This window comes from Myodes glareolus, chromosome 7, assembly GCF_982192425.1.
Source record: "Myodes glareolus chromosome 7, mMyoGla1.1, whole genome shotgun sequence".
Lineage (NCBI taxonomy): Eukaryota > Metazoa > Chordata > Mammalia > Rodentia > Cricetidae > Myodes > Myodes glareolus.
Window position 1 is genome coordinate 71,432,384 of NC_142032.1, and position 24,709 is coordinate 71,457,092.

A 24,709-nucleotide genomic window follows, 5' to 3' on the forward strand; every position below is an offset into this window, starting at 1 on the left:
TGCCAGATAGGACATTATTTCTTAATCTTACACCTGAAGGCACTAGAACACAGAGTTCTTACACTTTGCATTGTATTAAAACAGAGTATAGCTTGTCCAGAACCAGATGGCTGACCTTGGACTGAGCTTGGAAAGACCACTTTCCAGCCAGTTCCTCAGCTTTGATGCTGGATTAACAGATAGTCATTGATGAGGCTCCTGCTGTGTGTGTGACTTAGCACTGAGGTTGAGGATCACTGAGGCAGGAGCAGGGTAGGGTGTGCCCTGGTGGGTGTACAATGGGAGACAGAGGCCCAGGGGACACTGGGAAGGTGGATGAGCACTGATTCTGGCTAGAGTAGTGATAAGCAATGTGATCCCTCCATGGCTGGAGTACCAAGTTTCCCAGGTGACGTGTAGCCTTCTGTATGTACTTAGCTTAGCTAAGCAGATAAATGTGGAAAGTGATGGCTTTTTATCCCCCCTTCACCTTCAAGACCGCCCTCACTTGTCCCTGCCTGCTGCCTGCAGTGTGGCCTGTGTTGTGTTCCAGCCTATATTCTAGAAGACTGGTGCTTGCCCTAGATTGCTTAAGAAGAGCTGCATCCGGGAGGCACATGCACTGTTTCAGTGTTAGAGCAGTGTGTGTGTTTGTACATGTGCATGTAAACGTGTGTGCATCAGTACATAGATAGGTATTGTGAGTGTGTGTGTGTGTATTGGTTTTTTGAATTGAGTTTCTTTGTGTAACAGCCATGGCTGTCCTGGAACTCTCTTTGTAGACTAGGCTGGCCTTGGACTCACAGAGATACATCTGCCTCTGCCTCCCAAGTGCTGGAGTTAAAGGCATGGTGTGTATGTCTGTGTGTTTTAAGACAGGGTTTCTCTCACTGATCTGAACTTGCCAAGCAGGCTAGACAGGCTGGTCAGTGTGCCTCAGAGATCCTCCTGACTCTGCTTCCCTAATGCTGGGATTATATGCAAAACTGTACTTTTTTGGGGGGGGGGTTGTTTGTTTTGTTTTGTTTTGTTTTGTTTTTCTTTCCTCATAAGTTCTGGGAATTGCACTCAGTTTTTCAGGCTTACAAGGCACGCACTTTGCTCCCTTAGCCCAGGGGCTTGTAGATTTGTTAGCCTTTGGAATTTAGCAGATGTAAGTTGAGGCTGTGTATTTTGTGTCATGACTGGATAACCTTGGACCTGGACCTCTTTCCTACTCTGGAAATGGCATGACTACACCTCCTTTCTGTAGAGATGTTGGGTTTACAGTCAGTACAGTACTTAGCATGACTCCTCTGGCTAATATTTTATTCCTTCTGGGTTGAAAGGCAGACTCTGTGTCAGTCCATTTCTGCAGCTAGACATGAAGAAGAATTTGGAACATAGTTTTGAAAATATATGTTTGTGAACTGGTAGAATGCCGCAGCCAATAAAGTGCTTTCCGTACAAGCACGCATAAAGACCCGAGTACCCAAATTCAGATCCATCCCCAACACTCAGTTAAAAAGCTGAGCATGGTTGAGTGTGTACCTATAATCCCAGCACTGGGGAGGCAGAGACAAGAGGATCCCTGGAGCTTGCCAAATAGCTAAGTTTCAGGTTCAGTGAGAGACCTTGTCTCAAAAAATAAGATGGAGAGCAGTAGAGGAAGGATGGGCGCACACACACACACACACACACACACACACACACACACCACACCACACACCACACACACCACACACACACATCACACACACACACCACAGACACACACACACACACACACACACACACACACACCCGTGCTGTTTCTATTGTGGGGTTTGCTTAAGTCGGGATTTAGTTCTGAGCACATCTTTAATGTCTGGGCCTAACTGAAATGTGAACGGTGGCGAGGCTACACATTCCCAGGATCTTTCTCAGGCTGGAATTGCAGCTTCTTTTCAATGTCACCTTGGTTTGGAAGATAACGCTCTAGATGAAGTCCCTGCGCAGCTTTTCACGCTCTTCCTTCAAATAGAGGTGGCTTAGTGAGACCATCAGGAAGGAAGGGCGCCCTATGGATGCAGCGCCCTTCTCTCGACGGCTAGGAAGCAGGCCTGCAGGACTCAGCTGCCTTGGCTCTGCTCACGCGTCTGAGTTTTGAACGGGATCTGATAGAAGATGGCGTGATTGTGGAGACGTGCACTCCTCCAGATGTTTCTAAGTTTGTTTCTAGATCCTGTCTCCAGATGACTTGTCATGCAAGTTTAAATGTGCATGAGACTTGCACAAAGACCTTGTGGTCTTGCTGTCCCCTCCTTCTTCCTTTGCTTAGCGAGAGGGGAAGTAGGACACTAAGGACTGTCAGGAAAATCAGTGTCTGTGGCCAAGTCCACACTTAGGTTTCGCTCAGAGTTCTGTTTTTAAGACACTGAGATATAGCTGTCCGTACAAGCCACATAGGCTGAATGAAGATGATAAAAGGAGGAAAAGTTTAATTGTCCTGGCCGTTTCTAGTGTGGTTAGTTTCTTTTTAAGGGGTGGCCTTTCAAAGTGGATGACGGACACCTTCTTCCTTCAGTAAACTCCTGCCGTCTTTCTAAGATGCACAGGGAACTGTGAAGTTTGCAGAACTCTGTGTGTGTTAATTCATTTAGCATGCACTTCTGCCTGGGACGTGCCCTGTGCGCTTTTTATCCTTCTAAGTCAAATGCCTGGCCTGCAAGTGCAATCACATGGCTGCATTCAAGGGTGCAAACCCGTGAACCTCACTGAAGTATGCAGAACAAAAGCAAGACAGTTTCCTGTTAGGAAGGACTGTGTGAAAGAGCAAAGCTGTCCCTGTGGTATCAGAAGAGGCCCATGCTAGCTCTGGTAGTGCACACCTCTGGTTCCAGCATTGGAGAGACGGGGGTAGGAGGGTTGCCATCAGTTCGAGGCCAGCCTAGGCTACGAAATGAGTTCCAGGCCATCATGGACTATTGCATAAGACCCTGTATCAAAAGAGAGGTAGAGGAGAAAATACGCGTACGCAAGGGAGGGAAATACCCAAGCAACAGGCCTGGGTTTGAATGCCAGCCTTGTCCTGTTAGCTGTGTGGTGCTGGCAGATGGTTGGATTTATGTTCTTCTAGCCTTGATCTGCCCTTATGGAAAACAGCGCTACACAGCAATGTTCCCTTCATAAGAATGTAAGGAGATTAGCTGAGACACCTGCCTGGGTTGATGCTCAGGGAGATGAGTTGGCGGCTGTGGTGCCCAGGTTGTAGCCCTGGGTCTCTCACCTTGAGGTCTTGCTGGCCACAGCACTGGGAAGTCTAGGTGGTTTATTCCCTGGGGAAAGACTGTCGCTGAAGTTAATTTCAAGCTCCTTGTCTTTATATCTCAAAGGCTGGGGTTTTAGGCATGTAGTATGTTCTTATGTAAATGTACCATCAGGGTGAGGGTTTGGGGGTCGGCAAGGAGTTTCTGCCATTTCATCGACACTGTGATGTGAGGTCAGGGGACAGTGGAAAGTCAGATGTGGGCTTTTGTTCTGGTGTAAATCCTGGGGAAGGTGAGTCACTGAGTGGGTCTCTTGGGGTAGGAGCCGGAAGGCACTGTGTCCCCATGTTCACCCTGGAGTGACAGTCAGGGGTGGCCCTGCGCAGACACTGGGTGGCTTAAGGAGTGCAGGAACAGAGCAGGAAAGAGACCCGTGGCCAGGGCTTTCTAGTTCAGTGCACTCTTGAAGTATTTAGATCTGTGTGTTTTAACATGCACACTAAAATTTTTAATTAAAAATTTCAGTTTGGAGGCTAGCGAGAGATTCCCAGGACCCACATGGTAGAAGGAGAGAGTGACTCCTGCAAGTTCCCCTTTGACCTCCGCATGTGCACCATGTCCTGTGCGTGGACTGTAAAAGATTTTCGTTTGAAATGATGTTATTTTATATTCATTCAACTGTAAGAAATGAGACAGAAGCGTGGGCGGTTTTCACTGTTTCCCCCATAGCAGCAGCTCGTAAGATGGAAGCCCAACATCAGAAACAGGAAATAGATATGGAACAGTGGAGGTCAAGTTACTTCCATCTTCCACAGTGTGCCTGGTGTTGCTTTTGTTGGCACCGCCATCTTCCAAACTACTGACAACTGCTGTTCTTCAGTTCTATAATTTTATCATTTTAAGAACTCGATACAAATGATATCATATAGCAATTAAACCCTAGGAGGTTTGCTCCCCCCCCCGAATAATTCTCTGGTGGCACATTGAGTTCTTGTGCATGCCTAGTTCCTCCTCTGACTGCTGACTGGTATTCTCTAGAACGGATGAGCCACTGTTTAACCATTCACCAGTGAAGGACGTTTGGCTGGTTTCCTGCTTTGGCTGTTATGAATCAGGCATTTGTGCACAGGGTTTGAGGTGAACATGTTTTACTTTTCCAGGTAGATGCAGAGGAATGCGATTGATTGCTGGGCCATGTGTTAGTTGTCTGAGTGGGTCTCTGAAGGGCACAGGTGAGATAGGCAGGTGGGCAGTCTTAGGGAGATGCAAGCCTGGGAGCTGGTCCACCAGGGATCAGACCCCAACTTTCAGCCTAGGTGCTGGTGAACTGCTTCCTATACCTGTGGAATGGGGGTAGATGAGCCTATCACAGCTCGTATGTATAAAACAGCTTCCACTAGCATAGTAGGTGATTAGTAGATGCTAGTCTGTTTTATTTTATTTTGGGATGGTGGTGGTTTGAGGCAAAATCTGATTTAACTGAAGCTCGTCTTGAACTCTTGGTCCTTCTGCCTCCACCTCCCTAGTGCTGGGATTACAGGCATGATTACAGGCATGACTTGTTATGCCTGACTTGTTAGTTCATCTTCTGCTGCCATGATTAAAGAGCTGAAGCTGGGTGACTTCATGAAGGACAGACCTTAAGAGGGAAGGTTCACACTGTGGCTGGAGAATTGGCTCAGCTTTGAAGGACTCCTGGCAGATGGTGTCACACTATATATCGGGAGAGGACAAATGGTGAGACGAGTGACTGGTGTGGCCAGGCGTGTGGACCAGGCTGGCCTCGAATTCACAGAGATTCTGAGTGCTGGAATTAAATGTGTATGCCACCACTGCCTGGCCAGACATGTGATTTTATAAGTTGTTTTTGATTTTTAAAGAAAATTCACCTAGTCCCACGACACCTACTAAAGAGCAATGCCCCTGCAAGACCTGATCGATGATCTCTTACTGTGCCCTACACCCCCCTTAACATGGCCACAATAACACCATCTTAACAGGTGACCCCTTAGAGACAGACCACAGTAGTGCTCAGTAGACATAAATAGTTCTTCATTGGTTATAGAGAAACCAACCAGGCTAAGGAGGTCCTGTGCTCAAGAGGTAGCTCGAAGAGGGCATTGCCAGGCTCATGTCTTGTCATCCACCTTTCTGGGACCCCCCAGTACATTCCCTTTCTCTCTGGAAAGAGTCTTCTTACACTGTTCTAGGTCATTGGATGGACACCAGCATACTCTGATGGGGTTGGTTAAACCTATGCCACTGGGCAAAGGAATCTCAGGCAGAACCACGTTAGTGGCACACCCCTTTAATCCCAGCACTTGGGAGGCAGAGGCAGGCGATCCCTGTGAGTTCAACGCTAACCTGGTCCACAGAGTGAGTTCCAGGACAGCCAACACAGAAAAAAACCTGTCCTGAAAAACCAAAAAAAAGAAAAAAAAAGAAAAAAAAATCCCCAGACAGTTTCAGATTGGGCCGGCTCTGGTGGTCTGGCTTAGCCTCTCCGGGTCTGAGAATGTACCCGAACTCACAGAAGCTGCTGTGACTTAGCCTAATTCCAGAAGTGTGTGCTGAGCTCGCACGCTGTTCAAGGGACTGTACTGGGGCGTGTAAAGGGCAGAAAGACTCTTCCCACAGATCCCAGAGACCAGTTCCAGCCACAGCTCCTCTGGGAGCCATCATGTTGTAGAATAAAGTCTGCATTCAGCATGGCTTTCAGAGCTCAGGGTCTTTCCAGCTCTTTGTTCCGTTGCCTTCCATGTACCCCGTGCATGGCTGCCAATGTGCATACCATTCCCCACTTCATGTTCTGACTGCTTCATTGAAACCATTTTAAAGGCCACACAGTATTCTGTCACACAGCTACACTGTAGTTTATTTAACCGGTCCCTTGTGAGTGGGCAGCCAGGGTGTTCGTGCTCTGCCCCACCCATCCCCAGGCAGAGGCGTCCTTAAGACTCTCCCCTCCACTGCCCTTCCCTCTGCTCTCAGTGTGTACACAGTACTGCCTCTTTTCAGAGCTGCGAGGGCAGGGATGGTCCATCCTTCTTCCCGACTACCCAGGTACTCAGGTGCTTGTAGTGCTCCACCCCAGTGCTGCCCCTGCCACCCATGGCCCTTTGTAGGGGCTACCGTGGGGATGGAGCTGGAGGGAGCGGGAACTCATTGCTGTCTCAGTTGGCTTTGCAGCTTTGTGCGGAGCTGTGACTCGATGGGCTGTCGTGTTTCCATGGCGATGCATTCCCATAGCATTGCTCTTCCTAGTCTCCCAGTTTCGTTAGAGGGATGGACCATAATACAGCCAGGCCCCTGCTGATGGAGTCTGAACAAATTAGAGAGGATGACTACCTGCATGTCCATTGCCGGAGCGAGGATTGGGGCTCCCCATGGAATGAACAGTAGCTTCTACCATCTATGATTTTTTTTCAGATGAACCGGGCACTAAGCAAAGGGCTTGAGCTTTGCTTTTCTAGGGTAGAGTAAAAAGAGGGAAACTGAGTCCCATAGAGAAATAATATATTTCAAGAGTGGGGAGTTTGACCCAGGTGTGCTGGACTTAGCATCCGAGTTTGTGACCACTGAGCCTTCCAGTCACCTCGGAGAAGGAAGCGGGGAGTTTACCTCCCAGGCCTTGTGCCAATGGCTGCCTGCCCTAGAACTGAATTGAGGCTCACACCCAGAAAGGCGATGGCTGCCATCAGGCCTCCCCTGCCTTGTGCAGCACAAAGGGCCTCTTTGAAGGGCGAGTCCAGGGGTACCCCTCCTGGCCTACTCCTGATCCAAGCATGCAGGGGGCCAATAGGCCCTTCTGGCCCTGCTGTTGAGCCAAAACTAGGCAGAATGGCTTGACATTCCTTCTTTAAACACATCACACTTGGTTAGGGTGCATGGCTTATAGACTGATGTGGTTTTGAAGTGTGAAGCAGCTCTCCCAGCGCTACCGGGGACTCTTAACCCCCCCCCCCCGGCCTCCTTTCCTGAACAGTCAAGTTTTACAAATGCATTGACCACCCCCCCCATCCCTGATTTTGCACTTTGGACGAACCTTGTTTTCGAAGAAGGTAGAAGGTCCTTTTCCTGTGCTCACCAGCTGGCCTAGAATAGCAGATCCAATAGCACCCTCTGTAAAGTTTAATAGAAGTAAACAGGAAAATAGGATTTACAAGCTGGATGGGAAGTAAATACCAGGGTGCAATTAATTTTTACACCGCAGCTTCTAAAATATTTTCCTGCACCGAGCAGTTTGTTTTTAATCACAGATTAGGAACTGCCTTTCTATTTATTTATTGCTATTATTACCATTATTTTTTAGATTTTGGTGGTGACCTTCAGATCCTCATTCATGTTCGTGTAATTTTCTTTGAAGGGCTAACTAGTGAGTTGGGATGGGGAACGAGGATAAGAGAAATCACCTTGTAAGGAGCTGCTTTTCGTACCTACACCGAAGTCTGTCCAGTTTCTGCCTTTGCTCGGTGGAACCTGGTGGACAGAGAGGCGACATGACTATCTTTGGAGAATGGTAGTACCAAGGCGGTCCAGGCACTGGCTCATAGGTCACTTGGTTTAGTTCGCTCTGGGGAAAGGGACAAAGCTACAAAGTCCTCTGGTGTTGTGATTCTGTAGAAATGAGGCACAGCTAAGGGTGGGGTGTGTGTCTTTAAATAGGCCCTCCTGGTTTGTCAGTAGTGTTTGTTCATGACTAGGTAGCTGAGGTGAGCCAGCACCCAGCTCTGGATCCCCTGTCCTCCTTGATATTGGATGTGAGGATGAGGAGTATGATCCTTAGCCAATCTAAGCTTGTCCTAGTCTGAGCTCAGTGTGCCTGCAAACAACCCAGTCAGTTCCTGCCGCATCATCAGGAACCACATATTGCTAGCACCTCAGAACCTGTGGTCTTGAAGATGTCTTACGGCTGGATCCAAATTTGTTGCTCTGTCTAGAAGAGCATTGGCTTTTGGCTATCCTGAGGCTAGCTGGGGTTTGTATATGTGATCTAAGAAAGCAATTCTGGGCCTTGGTAACCTCCCAGAGTGCAGTAAAAATATAGATCCTTCCCCACTGGGTCCCTTGCACTATCGGGATTGAGCTACACTATTGGTATTCCAGGCTTTTCTAGTCTTGAACCCCTTTGCCTGTCTTTTGTCTTCCCAGGTTGTTGACTTCTTTTGGCCATTCCCAGAGGCCCTTGTCCCCAGACTGAGCAACTGATGGGGAGCTGTTGCTGATGACATCACTCCCTGGGATGCCCAGGTATCACTACTAATCTGCCCACCTGAAGATGGCCTGTGCCCACCCTGGGATGCAGCCCAGTGCCTGAGGTCCTTACCATGGTGATGATCCTAAGGAGAAGCCTCATCATCCAGGGAGCTGACTCCATAGCACACAGGACCTTCATCCCCGAACTGGTGAGGGCCCTCAGGGGCTGTGTTTTTTTCTCCTTCTTTGTGGCCTGGTGTGCAGGCAGGGAGGGTTTGTGGTGTGACTATCGATGTGGCACCCAGGTTTAGCAACTTAAGTAAGTTGAACTCTGCAAGAGGTTCTAGGCTGGGGCTATGTGGCAAATAAACTGTGTGGCTACATACTCAGAGGGAGAAAGCCGCTGGGCCTAGCTTAGAGCTGCTTCAATGAGGGGAGAAGGATCATGCCAGGGCATCAGCTGAGCCCAGCATTTCTTTCCTCCCTGCCTGGCTTCCAGGCTGAGGGGTGCCAGAGGCCATTATAAGTTTGTCTCCCAAAGGGCAGTGCAGGTGAGAGAATGGTAGATGAGGGAGAAAGGAAGGAAGGAAGGGAGGGAGGGAGGGAGGGAGGGAGGGAGGGAGGAAGGAAGGAAGGAAGGAAGGAAGGAAGGAAGGAAGGAAGGAAGGAAGAAAAGAAAGAACAGCTTGGCAGCAAGGCGGTAGGCTGTGGTGATGGCCCCTGGAGCTGCCCTCTGGCTCAATGGTGGTAGGCTTCTGTCTTATCACCCACCTTCCTGGAATCACCCAGTTCTTTGCTCTATACCAAACGATGGTGGGCTTCACATTCAGCCTTTTGGTGGGCTTTCTTTTCCTTGTCTCATGTTGGCAAATACCACATTGTGACTATTGTGTGGACTGAAGCTCCTCACCTTGGTAAATTGGGAAATGCTTGGGACCTGCATGTGATCCACAGACCTTCACAAGTGCCTGTCCTATGGATGGGAATCGGCCAACAGAGTGGAAGAACCAGCATGATTTAGAGCTGAGCCGTGCCCTGTTGTCTAGAGTAGTTCCCAGTGTAGAGGGAGGCTCTGTCAGACAGAATGCAGTGACCATCAAGAACCATTAATGCCAACTCATAGCTGGCAGCCTGTTGAGATTCAGGTATGCTGAGGAGGCTAGCTGGGCTATAAGCACATCAGGGTGAGCCTCCCAGAACTGGGGTGTTAGGTGTGGCCTTGAAGGCTGAGAAGAAGTGGGCTCAATCTTACTTTCCACATGCGTAGTTGAGAGCTACGAGCTGCCGCGGGACAGTACTGCCTTGGGGGCATGCCCACTTACTCACCTTGTGTCCATCCTCAGCCCCACTTCTTGCCCTGTGTTTAGGTTTCCTCCCTCAGCCTGGTATAGGGGCACCTATCTCTGAGGCTCTTCCCTGTGCCCCAGCACTGTAGACACAGGGCAAGGAGAAGCAGCTAAGGTTCCTGGCTGATGGATACCTGGGTCTTTCTAGGAGGAATGGAGCTACTTCAGCCATCACACCCCACTTCCAATCTTCCTATAATGTGTATCTTCAGTTTGATCACTTCTCACAGTTATCCCCCATCCCCACTGTCAGCTACCCTCATCCTATCTGCTGGCCTCTCTCACATAGATTCTTGTGGTAACTGAGCCTCTGCTTATAGCTCTTAAAATCTCTTCTCTGTTCAGCAGCCACATGGAGTACCAGTCTAGTCTGTTCATCTGCTCAGAACCATCCCCTGGCTTCATGCCTCACGAGTACTGTCCCTCTTTCCCGGCCCAGAGATGCCAACTGTGAGCCTACCTCAGGACCTTTGGACTTCTTCCATAGTGTAGAACTCTTCCCTTCAGACGACAACTCTCTCCTTTCTGTGGCCGCTCAGCCTAAAATTCAATCCTGCCTGCCCTCTACTTTCTGTCTTCTTTCTCCTCATGATGTCCCTGCTTGGCTCTTACCGCTTCTTAGCAGGTATGGACTGAGTGACTGACACCTTGTGCTAGGGCACGATACTTAATGAAAGCCAGGCATTTCATGCCACCAGGGCCTGTTGCATAATAGGTGTTCAGTTTGAGTGAATGCACAGGCTCCCATGGCCGCAGCTTCTGACCTTGTCATTTTGGTCCTTCTGTTTAATCTGTAGCCAAGATATACGTCATGCTTGTCTTATCTTTTTTGTTAGCATTAACCGTCTTTGGGGAAATATCTGCAGACGGTGCTTTGGACTGAGAGGCTACCCAGAGATCCCCAGGGTTGTGCTTTCTAGGGTTCAGCTGTATTATTGGTCCTCCATCTGTCTCTGTGCTTGTCTAGTGTCAAGGTAGGACTGGTTGGGGCTAGCCAAGAACCAGGGCCCAAGGTCATGGAAGCAGCCCTTCCTGAGTCCCAGCTGAGGAACAGGGTTTTACACCTTCCCTAGAGGAGGAGCCTTGTCTTCCTAGAACAGAAGGGTGGGGCATACTCATCCCTTCCTCAGGGCTCATTGCTTGTACTCTTACTCCAAGGCTCAGGCTTTGTCTTCCAACCTCTGCTCCCCTTCTAGAGAGCACCCTTCTTGTTTCTGTTCCTTGCTATTGGCCTATCTAGGCCCAGAACCATCTGTCTCTTCCCCTCTGATCCAGAGGTCAGGTCAGTGGTGAGGGATGGCCTCTTGGAGATAGCTTTTCTTGTCTGTGAGTTTGTTGACATCTTTCATATTGACCATCGCTTACATTCTAGGCCTGGTTCAACCCAAGTGCTGGCCGCAGAAGGTGTGGAGAGTACCATGGAAGGTGCTCAGCCAAGGACAAAGGTGTATTCATCTCTGTCCCATAGACAGATGGGAACTGCGGCTCAGAGAATTCAGTGTGGGAATGCATGGTCTCTGGCCAGGATCTTTCTGCACTGACCACTCTTCTGAAGGTCGTGGCCACATGGGGAGAAACGTTCTGTAAGTGCCTGAAGACCCAAATAGTGTCAGTCTAGCGATGTCCTCCCCGTGACAGAGTCTGAGGTCAGCCCGTCCCCTGTGTGAGCAGCAGAGGAAGTTGCTGGGGTTTGCTCCACAGGCGGCACGGATAGCATCATCCTCACACCAGGTGCCACCAGCTGACACAGAAAAGGTGGCAAACGGTTTCTCTTGTGTTTTCTAATTAGACCAAGAAGATAACTAAAGTGGAGGTTAAGATTCTAGGGAGACTGGAAGAAGGTTCCTTAGACTCTGGGACCCTGGGGCTCCTCAAGCCACTGTCCTGAGTCCCAGTGAGAAACAAGAAGAGCTGTGGTCCCTGCCCTTCCACCTTCTCATTCCCTTTTAAACAGCTGGTGACACACAGCTGTGATTGCAGAACCTGGGAGGTGGAAGCAGGAGGATCGAACGTTCAAAGCCAGCTTTTGCCACATAGCTAGTTAGAGGCCAGCCTAATGACCTGAGAACCTGTCTCAAAGCAAAACAGCAAAACCCTAATTCTGGTGACAAAGGTGACCATCTTTACTCTCAAGGAAGGTTCAGGAAAAGGAACAAAAACTGATGAGTGATTAGCGCATTCCTTCCGGGCTCAGGAACCCACTTCTCTGGGAGTGATAGGTCTGGATACTGGATATGTTCACAGCCCTGGCTTGCCTTGGTCAGGCAGCCATGCATAGGTAGCCATGACCACTCCCGGTCCTCTTTCTTTAGTCTGCCTGGTTACTTTCCTCTGCTCAGAGGGCTTTTCCTTCTCATGTTCTAACATTAGCCACTGTCACTGGAAGGCAGCCCAGATGTTTGACCCTGGAGCACTGAATTCCCCCCAACTCCTGCCCATTTGCCTACATGCAGGCCAAGAGCCTGTTCTTGTTTCCAAAGTAACCATCTCCTTTGGCCGGGCCAACTTTCTCTCCAGCCTACTCGAAATCCTGGAGCCCAAAGGAGACAGGCAAATGGCTGCTCTGAACAGAGAACAGTCATAGCTATAGACTCCTTGCCTGTCCCCAAACCGTGCAGCCAATAGTAGAAGAGACACTGCCTTCCACCCTGCCACATTCAAGTGCCAGCGCTAAGGCATTTGCCCACTCTGATGTTAGTAGCCACGTTAGGCCTTGTGTCCAGCTCTCTAGGCACAGGGAATTCTCATATTCATTGTCAAACCAACCTGGCACTTTGGCCTCAACGGCTCCAACCAGAGTCTCTGGCTGGCCATAGACTAGCTGAAGTCTGATGTGTTTCACCCTGGGTAGACATAGATGGCCCCTGTGCCCATCTCAGCCTTGAAGTCAGGACTCCCTCCTTCACACCTTTCCCTTCTCAGCTTCTCTTCGTCTTCCCGAATTCCTCTCTGCTTCCTGCTGTCTTGGCCTTACTGAGTTCTGTTTGAGAAGCAGGCACGATACTGTGCCTGCTCTTAGTATGTGGTATGAGCATCTCCCCTTCACACTGTGGCTCCCTGCATACTGTGTCAGCAAGAGGAAAAAGTGGCTAAGTTGTTTTAGGCAGTAACCTTTGAAGAAAGTTGTGAAAGCTATGGGTACGGCCTGGTATTTTCCGTGTTTGCTAGCTTCTCCTTTAGAGCCTTAATTGGGTCTTTATTGAAGTCAGGGCCACCTTTAGTCAGACAGATGTCCCTGAAGCCTCGATTTGATTTCCAGCTTTTGTCTTTCCTTCCAGGACCTGATTCCAAAGACTTCTCTTGTGACGTGAATTGTGTCACTGAGACTGAGCCCTGGTGGGTTCAGGCACAAAGAGGGAGGCGTGCAAAGAGGAAACATGCTCTCGGCTTCCTTCCCTGCAGACCTCAGCCTGCAGTTGAGCTCACTCTTTTGTAGATTCCGGAAGTCTTGGGGTCCTCACAGCAGAGTCCCTTTGGGGCTGCTGGACCTTGACTTGGCATAGTGATTCGCTTATCCCTTCTTCCTGCTCTGGGAATCTGAAGAGTTGGAAGCCTGGCTGCAGGAATGGCATCTGCCAGTAGGAGTTTTATTGTGTTCTTGGTAGACTGGAAATAGGAGGGCTTGTGTCAGCTTGGAGCCAGAAACTCCTAGGTGCTGTTTTGCCCATGTGAAGTCCCCAGGCAAACCTGCCAGGGGCCAGGGTATGCTTGGTCCTTTGACCCTGGGAGGCTTAGGATGAGATGCTCTGGTGCTTAGGAGGTTCTACTTCAGAAGTCAGGCTCAGAAAGCAAGACAGGGCCCTTGTCCTAGCTTGAGATCCAGTACAAAACCAATCAAGGTCCCTCTTCTTTCTCTCTTTCTTTCTTTCTTTCTTTCTTTCTTTCTTTCTTTCTTTCTTTCTTTCTTTCCTTCCTTCCTTCCTTCCTTCCTTCCTTCCTTCCTTCCTTCCTTCCTTTTTTTTTCTTTTTTTAAAGTTTTATGTGTGTGGATGTTTTGCCAGCATGTATGTGTTAGAGCATATACACACCTAGTGCCCGTGGAGGCCAGAAGTGAGTGTGAGCTTCCTTGGGATTAGAGTTACAGATGATTGTAAGCCAAGTCAGTGCTAGAATTGAACCCTGGTCCTCTGGAAAAGCAGCCAGTGCTCTCAACTGTTGAGCGGTCTCTAGCTCCGGGTTCTTTATTTGACAGGAGCTATCTCCAGTCAGCTCAAACAAAATGATTACTACTGGAATAAAGGTGGAACATTCACAGGCTGTAGAAGTGTGTGCGGCCCAGGCCCAGAATGATCAGGGCCAGGGATAAGACAAGGGTTTAGAAGTAGGTGCTCAGGGCCAACTTAGGCCTCCCTTGGCCCTGCACTCCCAGCTCAGAGCAGAACTCAAGCTCTCCCATCCTGACAAGTACCGGTGGCTGTCCTCTGCTTCCTGCTTCTTCACGTGAAGCTCCAAGCTCTCCCTTGTGTCACCTGTGGTCACTAGTGCGCACACTCACTGTGCCAGTCGTCCTGTTCTCTCAGCTTCCTGTGGTCTTGTCTTGGTCTGGTGTCACTGGGCTCGTAGCCCATCTGGTTGACACTGGGCCTGGGTGCCCTGGGTAGAACAGACTAGGACCTACCTGAGCGGTTGTTGTCCTTGAGCCTGGGTACCCTGTGAACACTGAGACCTTGTTTCCCTCGGCAGGCAAGGAACCCTGACAGGAGGCGACCCCCATTCTTTCTCAGAACCCTTCTTTGGAGAGTAAGGGGCCTGCCTAGCTGCTGTAGGCTTCTGCCCTTGGTTATGTGGGTGGTTCTTCCCCTAAGGCAGGCTCTCCTGTATTGTTACCTGATCTCTATTGGGTGACTTTGGTGCGGCTTTCAGCTGAGACAGAGGCAGGTACAGCTCTTTTGAACTATTTCTAGATATTTCAGTAGATGGCTATAAGATAGTTATATACCAGAGGGTGACCTGGCCTGGTTATGTTAAGGACGGTTTTAAGCCAAGAAGAGGCCTGGAAAAGGGCTGTCTGTTGTCAGTAACCTTCCTGTCTATCAGCACCTGCTCAGGTGTTCCTCTGGAAACTGGCTCTGTTCTCTGCCCACCTCATACATGCTCTGCACCCCACCCCCAAGCCCCATCTCTCTGTAATGAAAAGAGTTGGCTGTGTGACTGTGTCCTCTTTGAGGTCTGAGCCCTTCTTCTCTTCTGTGTCCTCAGTTTGGGAAGGACCGTCCTGCCCTTTAAACTGTTAACCGAGAGCAAAGGTCCCCAAATTGGGCACTAGGGATGGGGTGCCAGGCGCCTGCCACCTTATCTGGGTGGACCAGGTGTTGCTAGTCAGCCCCACCCTCCTCCTGGGACTTTATGAACCAGAACCCAGGCTCCCACCCACTTCTCACCCTAGAAACCCTGCCTTTTTCTGTCATGTGGTAGGGTACTGGAGCTCCTCTCAGAAGCTAGAACTTCATTTCCCATTGCATGAATGCAGCCTGAATGCAGGTAACTGTCAGTTCCTGTCTACTGGGTATACTGTAACTGGTCGTGAGGGAATGAGGTAGCCGGTCTCTGGGGTGCATGAGGCAGACCTTCATCTTGGGGTCCTGTCTGGGATGTCTGATCCTCACTTGCCTTCTGAGTAGGCCACTTGACTTGGATGCCAGCTAGCACACGAGCCCCAGACTGTTCTGTGCTCGGCTTGCCGTGCAGGCTCAGCTTCTTTGCCATCTGCTGCTCAGCTGAGGTAGGTGCGGATTGTGAGGGAAGACAGGAAATGCTCACAGTGGAGGGGGAAGCCCAGTGGTGTACAGTGCCCAGGAGTTGAAAACCGTAACTCTCAGGTTGAGACCTGATAGATCCAGGGAGTGTCTTGTGCTTCAGAGAATGATCGGCAGCTTTGCTGTAGCCGTCACAGCTGTGGAGCATCAGCCAGCATTCCCTTCTGGGTTGTGGAGGATGCTGGCTCTGAATCCCCTGGGGAGCCATCAGAGAGTAGTGAGGGTCCATTGCTCCTCACTCCTAGGAGGCCCACCTGTCCAAATTTCTTTCTAGCCCCTAGTAGAGTTTGGTTCTATCAAACCTCCCCATATCCCTCTGTGGAGAGAACCCTCTTGTCAGGAGTCACAGGCGTCTTGAATGACTCAAAGGCCCGTTAGCCCGCTCCGTCTGTAACTCTGGGCCTTGGGGCAAAGGTCAGGCTCAGTCCTGTGCTGATGTTGTCTCTTGGGCTACTTTCTTCCCCTTTCCTCAACCCAGTACTGGCAAAAGGCAGATCCTCCTGTAACTGTGACTTTAGCTCAGTGTCATGAGCTCAGCTCAGAGTCGTGTGCGAACGTGCTTCTGATGACGTGAAGTCTGAATAGCTTTTCTGGTTGTTTTCAGCACACGCCAAAGAAGATGAGTCAAGGACCTACCCTTCTCTCCTGTGGAATTATGGGTGAGTAGCTACACAGCCTGGACATCCCCTTCTAGTTCTTCCAGCCAGGGGAGACTCCAGAGGAGTCCTGGAGAGACTCTCTTCTGCGTTTTAATTGTTTCAGTCCCCAGCAGGGCTGGAGTGGACCAACAGGGTACTGGGTGTGAGAGTGAGGGGCACTGGTGTGTGGTTTATTGGCACCATTTCCACCTCCAGCATTGAGTTCTGGCTGATTATTAAGTAAATCATGACGATACTTTTCTTTCTCTTCAGAAAATATACCATAGGACAGGAAGTAAAAAGCCACTAAATTTTGGTTCTCAGTGATATTTTGTGTGTGTGTGTGTGTGTGTGTGTGTGTATGCATGCATATGTTTTGCATATTTCACATAGCCAAGTTCATCATAAACATATAATTATATAAACTGTGTTTGTTTTTGCACTCAGTAATTCCTACAGCATGCAGATGACTCAGGCCCTGCTTCTTAATGCTGTATAGTGCTGCACGGTGTGGATACATTAAAATGTCCTGGGATTTGCGATTCTTGCAGTCATGGGGTAAAAGGACTGTTGAATTTTCAATTCTAATGCCCAGGGTTCCCTCGGTCTAAGTTTTTGTTTTTTGTTGTATTTCTTAGGATAGTCCCAGAAGGGAACTAGAGAGAACAGAGGTCAGGAACCTTTGTAAGACTCTTGTTTATATGGCAAATATCCTGTCCAATAAGCTGCTTGGTCTCGTGTTTCTATGCACACGTGATGCTGTTTCTCGTAAAGAGAAGAAAGGATGGTTGTATTGGTTATATGCATTTTTTGGTGCTCTGTAGATGGATTCTGTGCTGCCTGTGTTGAATCGGAGACCAGGCCTCACTGATGGAATAGCCGTAGTGGGATTTCAGACTCAGTACCTTGCAGGGTATGTAAATATGAGGTTGTGATCACCCTCCTTTCTCTGTGCCCAGTGGTTTATTTTTCTAATTTCAAGGTACTTCCCATAGGTAAGACTGTGAGTGCACAGGGACCTGGTTCTGTCATGTTGAACACTGCTACACACATTGTAAATTCAGAGCCAGGCAGGTGCTTATTTATACTAGGGGGAACTGAGGCCTAGTGACTCTCTGAAAGATCTCTTAGGAGTTAGAATTAGACTAGGTGGCAGAGAAGGACAATTATTTTCTCTTCAGCACATACTATAGTGCAGGAAAAGCTGGGTGTCTTTTTTGATACCGCTACCTAGAGGACATGGAAGCAGAAGTCACTTGGCTGACACATGTCTGTGGCCTGTCCTTACATGACCGTGTACTTCTTTGGTGGTTAATGCCTTTCCTCTTCCACCACTACCAATACCATTCCAAGGCACAGAAGCCTGCGGTACTTCCTGTATCCTGAAACAGATTCACAGCTGAGCTACCTTGCTTTGCCATGGGGCGGCTGTCAAGTGTGGCCAACCTTCAGCCCAGACCGAGCTCCCACAGAGTCAGCCCAGGAACCTGGGTCCCAGGGATGGCGGGCCTCCATTGCAAGGCTGTTCTGTTAGGCTTTCCTGGCCTAACAGTGGCTCTGTATTGTGACACTGACTGATGGGTCTGGTCTATGACTGGCCTCATTAGAGCTGAACTTTTCAACTTCTCAGCCTCGGTTTCCTCATCTGCAGCATAGCATAGCAGTTGTGGGCTTGTGTGAGAGCCGTGCGGACGTTCATGGCAAGGAATGGCACAGGAGAGCGCACCACAGAAATAGCTGCAAAGAGGACTGAGACCTCAGCCCAAGAGACTGTTCCTCAAAAGAGAGACCACAGTGGCTTCCTTTGGGGGTGGCTATAAGTAACAGAGTTGCCCATGGGGCCAGAGTAAGGCCTGGGGAGGTTGTCCAGGACCGTCTGGCTGCCCGAACCTGTGAGGCAGGCACACAGCCTGCCTGCTCTCTATCCAGGGTAGCACATGGCTCGGAGGAAGTGCCAGATTGTGTTTACAGGTTGACTCTTCTGGAAGTCCTGTCCCAGGCTCACGGGCTCCCCACTGGCTCTCACTTCTGCAGAACAGTGCTGAAGTCCTGCCACTGAGCTAGAGGAGGCGCAGGGGGTGGCTTCTTAGATGCTGGAACAGCAACATCCTGTGCACCCTGCTTCTCCAGCTCTATGCCCTTTATCTGCCTGCTGAGCAACCTTCCTAGACTCAGGAGAACCGTGCCCCATGCAACAACATGTGTTACCAGGGCTTTCGCTCATCACAAGTGGTTTCAGGGGCTTAGTCTCATGATTTTCATTGAGAATTCAGCATGTTCTAGGAGCTTAATGCTGGGCCAAATGACAGGGACCCTATCTTAACCCACAAGGAACTTTGTGTCTAATGGAAGAGCAAGAACCACAGACGGTAACTCCCATGTGACAAGATTGGGGAGACCAGTAGAGACACTGAGCGGTAGACTCCGTTTTCCCACTTCTTGATCTCTTCTTCCTACAAAGCACAGCTACTGTGGGTAGGAGGTGCTAGCACCTCTGTCCCGTTCCAACAGCTGCCGAGCCAGGGGTCTCAGCAGTCAGAGGCCTCCCTATTTTCCTTTGAGTTGGAGCACCCAGCTCCCACAGCTTTCCAGCCCACTGACTCCATGAATGGAGAAGTTTGTGGCCTTGCCTTGTTGGGTCACTGTAGCACACAGGGAGTGTACCCCAGGCAGGGAGATTTCATCTTGGGTGTGCCCGGCTTTTCAATAGCGGGGAAGAGAACACCCTGAGGGACTGGCCAGACTTTTCAAGAGGGTTTTTGGCCCTTCTGGGGCTGGACAAAGCTGAGCAAAGATAAAATGTCAATTATCATAATCACCACTCCAGCCCAGGCTCCTGAAGACAAAGGTCTGTGCCTCAGGGTTTTCCCTTCTAACCCCACTCCAGGGTCCTAACTGGGATCCAGTGTGTGTGGTGGGGGAGAGGAGCCTCCTCCGTGCTCTGAAGTAGAGCCAGCAAGATCACCAGGGCTCTGAGAACAGCACTGGGTTGCTGCTCCTTCACAGAATGCCACCCTTCTGGATGGCTGAGCTGCCTCCATGCCCTCTTACGATTCAGCATCTAGAACCAAGTGCTCTTAACAATGCATGGGTTGTTTTAGTTTTTCAAGTACCTCATTCTTGTGATTGTGGACTGGATGCCAGACCCCTCACTACCCTCGTGCCCCACCTCAATTTGGGAACTTGATGCCAAGTATTTTTACACTTTTCTAAAGTGAGGGAGAGACCAAATCTGGGTTAGGTGTGGACTGGAGACACAGGACAAAGTAGAACCCAGCCCTGCCCACCTGCTTTGTACCCGCTGAAGGCTCTTCTTAGGGTGCCAGGCCAGCTCCTTCTAGCAGACACCACGTACGTTCTTTTCTCACCTCAGATCTTCCCCACCCACCTTTGCGCTGAGGCAGAATTTCCCATGCAGGCAGCTCTCTCAGGGAGAGGCATCTCCTCATGACATGAGTTGAGTGGCAGCTCCCAGTCTGCCATCTGGGCTGGCAGCAGCGCCGTTCCTTACACCTAACTTCTGGTGGGTTCAGGAAGTGTGGCAGAGGTGTCCTGTGTTCAGTGAAGCGGGGTCTGCATGGGAAAGCTTAGTCTGAGTCTGGGACCCCTAGGAGATGCTACTTTGTACTTGCTTGGGGTGCCAGCTCCTTTTCCTTTCCTTTTTTTCCCTTTCCTTTCCTTACCTTTCCTTTCTTTCTTTCTCTCTTTCTCTTTTTCTATGAAAAAGGGCAAATGGGGTGAGTACAGGCCCCATTCATTACCTTTGACTAATCACAGCCGCTAAATGAGCCTTCTTTCATCAGGAGAGTAGATACCACACATTCCATCTTTCTCACCACGGCCGGGAAATTAGAAATCACATAAAATGTGAGACAGCGAAGGCAACATCAATTATTCCCAGAAGGCCACTAGGAAAAATCTTGTAAATACAAGTCAGTGGACAGAGAACAAAACGATTCATATGCTTAAAAAAAAAAAAAGGATGAAAACCCATAATTACTTCAGGAGTTATGGTAATAAATTATTTATTAATGTAAATTATTTCACAGGCAAGGAACATAGAGGAAACTTGAGCAGAAGGATCATACATTATGTATAAAAAGGAATTGTAAAAAGATTATAGCGGCCCGACTTGTGCCACTCTGGTTCAGGTTTGTCAGCATTTTAATTATAAGCCTTTACTTTCAGTGTTTAATTACTCGGCTGTTAACGTCTACTCTGAACATAAAAGGGTTGTTCCCGGGGGCGCTCTCTGAATGGAGTTCCTCGGGAAACCAGTTGGCCGTGTTGAGCTGCAGAGGGCTAAAGAGATTTCACGTTGAGATTCATCAGGCTTAGGTCCCTTAACTCAGCCCCAGCTGATCACTGCAAGTGGTCTGTGATTGTACCTGTGTGGAGTAGCTGCTTTCGGGGCTAGACAACTTCCATTGCAGTCAAACAACCGAAACCAACTGGAAAACACCAATCACAGTACCAGAGCCACCCAGCCCAGGTTTTTGTGCCGTTTTGAATGTGATCCTTGAGCCAGGGCCTCCTAGAAGAAACTGCTCACGAACTAATACAGACTAGCAAACAATTTGTTTCCAGGGGAAAAAGTACATCCGCATACAAGTACATGTGTCTGCTTAAAAAATAACTCTTTACATTTTAAAGCTATCTTTGTTGTGGTTACATATGTATGTGATTTTTAAATCCACACAGACTGCTTTCAGTTCTTCCATGTACCTTTTATTGCTTCCAGACAGTGTATATGGGATAAAGTACAGCGTGGAAGTAGACGGGGTGGAATGGGCACGTGATAGCTGTTTGCGGTGACGACTGAACAGAAAGCCTCCTGCCTTCTCACGAAGGTGAGGGAGGGGCCGTAGCGGTGCCAGGGCCAGGGAATGGCCAGAGAGCGGCTCCTGCATTATCTCTGAGTGCTGGCCTCTCAGTGGAGAAAGAAGGGCAGTGGGCAAGTCAGGAACAGCCTATCCTAGTCGCAGGAGTATGGCTGTGGGACCCCAGAGCATGTTAGGTCTGGGCTCTGCAGTTTGCCAACTGGGCATGCCTAGCGGACTGATGGCACTGTTCTGAAGCCCAGTCTCACCAGTGCAGGGATTGCTGTGGTGACCTGGAGATAAACAGTTGCCTAGGGAGCATGTTTGCGTTCTCTGTCAGTTTCAGCAAGAACCTCAGTTTGGTAGGTATTGCATCTGTTGACAGTTTCCTGAAGAGCTGCCCTCCCTGCCAGTTCCCTCATCTAATACAGAGGCACCTGGCCTTGTGTGCATGGCTTCGAGAACCATCTATCTCGCATGTGCTGTAATATACCCAAAACAGGAAGGAATGAAAAAAAAAAAAAAGAGAGAGGACCAACCTGGCCTCTCCATCCCTTCGGATTCTGCTGTTGTGGAGAAGACTTGCTTCCCTCACATTTACACGTGCTCCTGGGAGCTTGTGGGTGAAGTGGAGGCTCCTGTCAGAGTCGAGAGGGTTGTCAGGACTCCACTCCACACCACCTTGTACAGATGAGGACACAGAGATCTGTGCCTTCGACGTTCAGCCTGGTGCAGCTTTTCTATCTTAGTAGTCCCAGTGGCCCACAATTTTTTCTTCCATGACTACGGGGTTGCCAAAAGCCATGACAGCTGCCGTTTGCAATCCCTGCCCTAACGGTGAAGTGAAGGCCCTGGTAGCCTTTCTGCACCCTGATCTTTGTCCCTTCTTTCAGAGCCCCACAGGTCAGTCTTCCTGTTTGCCCAGAAGTCACCTTCAGCCATCCTAACACTTTGTCTGTGTGAGGTCCTTGTGAAAGAACTTGGTGTCTTGTATCATTGTCCCTAAGGCATGGTGAGGCCAGAGGCTAAAGCAGAGAGGCCCAGGAGCCTTTCTTCCTGACTCAGCAACTAGTAAGTTTCCATTCTGGTGACCCAGGTTCTAAACCTCATTAAGATCATACGAGAAAAGCCATACATGAGGGCTGTAATCCCATCATCTGAAAAACTAAGACAAGAAGATTGCAGCAAATTCAAGTCCAGCCTGGGTAACACAGTGAGTTTCAAGTCAGCCTGAGCTGTAGAGTGAGACTCTGTCTTTAAAAACAACCTACACCAAACAACTAACCAGATGAGACCTTGTGGGGAAGCTCAAGTTATTGCTTAGCTTCTCCTTCAATGTTCTTATCAAAAGATCAGTTTAGCAAAGCTGCCTTCAGAAAGGCGCCAGTTCTTTCAAAGGTTGGTGAGCTTCTGCTGAGAACAGATGTCCTTGCAGCCCTGAGGCCAGGTTAGCACACCGCAGCCTGGGGGAAGCGGGGATGAGCACACCTCACTGTCAGTAAGAGTGAGTCAGCCCCGGGTCAGGCTTGGGGCTCGCTCCCCGGGCGGCTCGCTCCCCGGGCCTGCTGGGTCTGTGTGTCACTACTGGAGCTATTCGAGAAACCACATTGTGATCTGGTTCTGTCACTTTAAGAGAGTATCGAAAACACAGCACTGAGATCTCCAAGGCTGTAAGCCTCCTCTATCTTTTGAACATAAGAAGTCATAGAGTCCCTCAAGAATATGGGCCCCTGGGAATTTCCCAGTTTCAGTCCTGAAATGGAAACAAGAACATTTGAGGTCAGATGCTATTTGTGTTCCTTCAAGTGCTTTTCTGTCTTACAACTCAAGATCTGTGCATCCAGCAGCCTCTGCTTTCTGGTCAGGGCAGCAGGACTGGGTTCTGTAAGTGTGGATTTGGGGTCTGTTTCCTCATCTCACAGGGTAACTGGTCAGAAACTTCAGGCTCAGTCCTTGAGCCTTGGCTTTGGAAGGGACTTTGGTCATGTGGTTCACTTGGGGGAGAGCTGGGCCCAGGGTATATTTATGTCTGTGTAGTTTACCCTCCCATCCATAGGCAAGGTAATATGCTGTTCTCTCTCTCTCTCTCTCTCTCTCTCTCTCTCTCTCTCTCTCTCACACACACACACACACACACACACACACACACGCATTGACATATTCTCACCATTGTGTACATTTCACACTTGTGAACATGAATGCACTGGGAACACTGGGGAGCTTTTTAAGATCCTTATGACAGTTGATACAAGAGGGATGGTATAATGTAGGCTGTGTGTCGTTTGGGGTGGAAACCCAGGAAGCTCCTACTTGGCCTGTGAAACATGGTTTTCCAAGGACTCGAAAAGCAGAGAGAGGCTGGAGAGATGGCTCAGCTGTTAAGAGCACTGACTGTTCTTCCAGAGGATCTGAGTTCAATTCCCAACAACCACATGGTGGCTCACAACCATCTGTAATGAGAACTGGTGCCCTCTTCTGGCCTGCAGGCATACATGGAGGCAGAATGTTGTATACAGAGTAAATAAATAAAAATCTTTAAAAAAAGGAAAAAAAAAGAAAAGAAAAGAGATTCTTTTCTATAGGTTTACTGTCCTCTGATTGCCCAAAGCAGCAGCAAATCAAACCTACCAGCTTCATGCTTTTGAATCAAATTTGTAGCAATCAGGGCTCTGCATCTCTACTCCCCACCTCCCAGTTCCACCTCCTCCCTTCATTGTTCAGCGGGCAATCCTGGACCCATATCCTAGAAAATCCTAATATAGAAAATATTGGTTCCCTTTTCAGCCTGAGTCTACAGACATCGGTACCAGGTACGGAAGAGCAGGTCTCAAATACAGGCATGTTTTTTGGTTCTGTCCTCTCAGAATTACATTGACAGCTGCCACTTCTGAGAGATTGCTCTGGGTGCTTTGCTGGTCCTGTATCTTCTCTCAGCAGCTGAGAGAGATCAAGAAGTGTGCAGAGCTGAGAGTCAAACCAAGGGCCATGCCCTTTCTAGCCATATCAAGTGACCATTGCTCAGTGGCCCCTCCATATCCTTGGCCTTTGTCACTTTGGAAAGCCTTCCAGTTGTTTATGCAGAAGTGATATTGAATGGCAGGGTGGGGGACCTGCTATCTTCTCTTCAGAGCCCTTTGTGCTCTGGAACGTTGGGGCTTCACACATAGGGCAGTTTGCCATCAAAAATCAGCTTCTATTCCTGTTCTTTTGTCTGGTGACCTGACCCAACAGATTGCTTTCTGGACCCCAAGTGAAGGGTGGAAACTCGAGAGCTAAACATAGCTTTGGTTGTTTTTACTTTTTTGTATTGTACTTTTCAAAGTGATAAAGCTAGGAACCGTTAGAATCTGTGCTGCAGGCAGGACAAGTGGCCACACCACATGGCTGCTATTGATACCCGGTAACAATGTTTTCCTTTTTCAAAATAGCTTTCACTTGACGCTACCTAACTGCCTGCCTGTTTCCTATGTAGCCAGTCCGTGGCTTGGTAGGCCGAGGGTTTCTGGCATAGCCGGATGGAACCTACTTGTGTTAAGGACAGTGACAAGAAACAGCAAGTAAACACCCACCACCTCATTTTGTCACCCTCTCCTCCTTCCTGTCCTCCCACTCTCTGTCAGGTCTGCTGTGTGCCACACTCTGGGAAGGACCCCAGAGAGCCTCGCTGGGCTGTACTCCAGAGGTGGTAGTCCAGCAGAGTGAGAAGCAAGTGCAATCCCTCCGTAGATGGGACCAACCTCTTCTACA

General features: G+C 49.3%; 2 protein-coding genes across 4 annotated transcripts in view; both read left to right on the forward strand.

The window, feature by feature from the left end:
• The window catches only part of Eef1akmt2 (EEF1A lysine methyltransferase 2), an 88,945-nt gene extending 80,447 nt beyond the window's left edge, over positions 1-8,498 (forward strand). Inside the window, exon 7 of the transcript XR_007235985.2 lies at positions 8,358-8,498. The gene's annotated coding sequence lies outside the window, so the exon portion shown is untranslated. The remainder of the gene's footprint in view (positions 1-8,357) is intronic.
• Fam53b (family with sequence similarity 53 member B) overlaps positions 8,470-24,709 on the forward strand; it is a 65,567-nt gene continuing 49,327 nt past the window's right edge. The window contains exons 1-2 of one of the 3 annotated variants that reach the window (XM_048455212.3): positions 8,470-8,611; positions 16,109-16,163. In XM_048455212.3, the coding sequence (XP_048311169.1) occupies positions 8,534-8,611; positions 16,109-16,163 (133 nt within the window). In that variant the 5' untranslated portion in view covers positions 8,470-8,533. Of the gene's footprint in view, positions 8,612-15,099; positions 15,230-15,271; positions 15,471-16,108; positions 16,164-24,709 lie in introns of those variants that run through there. The other 2 variants (XM_048455213.3, XM_085693228.2) reach the window with 2 other exon arrangements.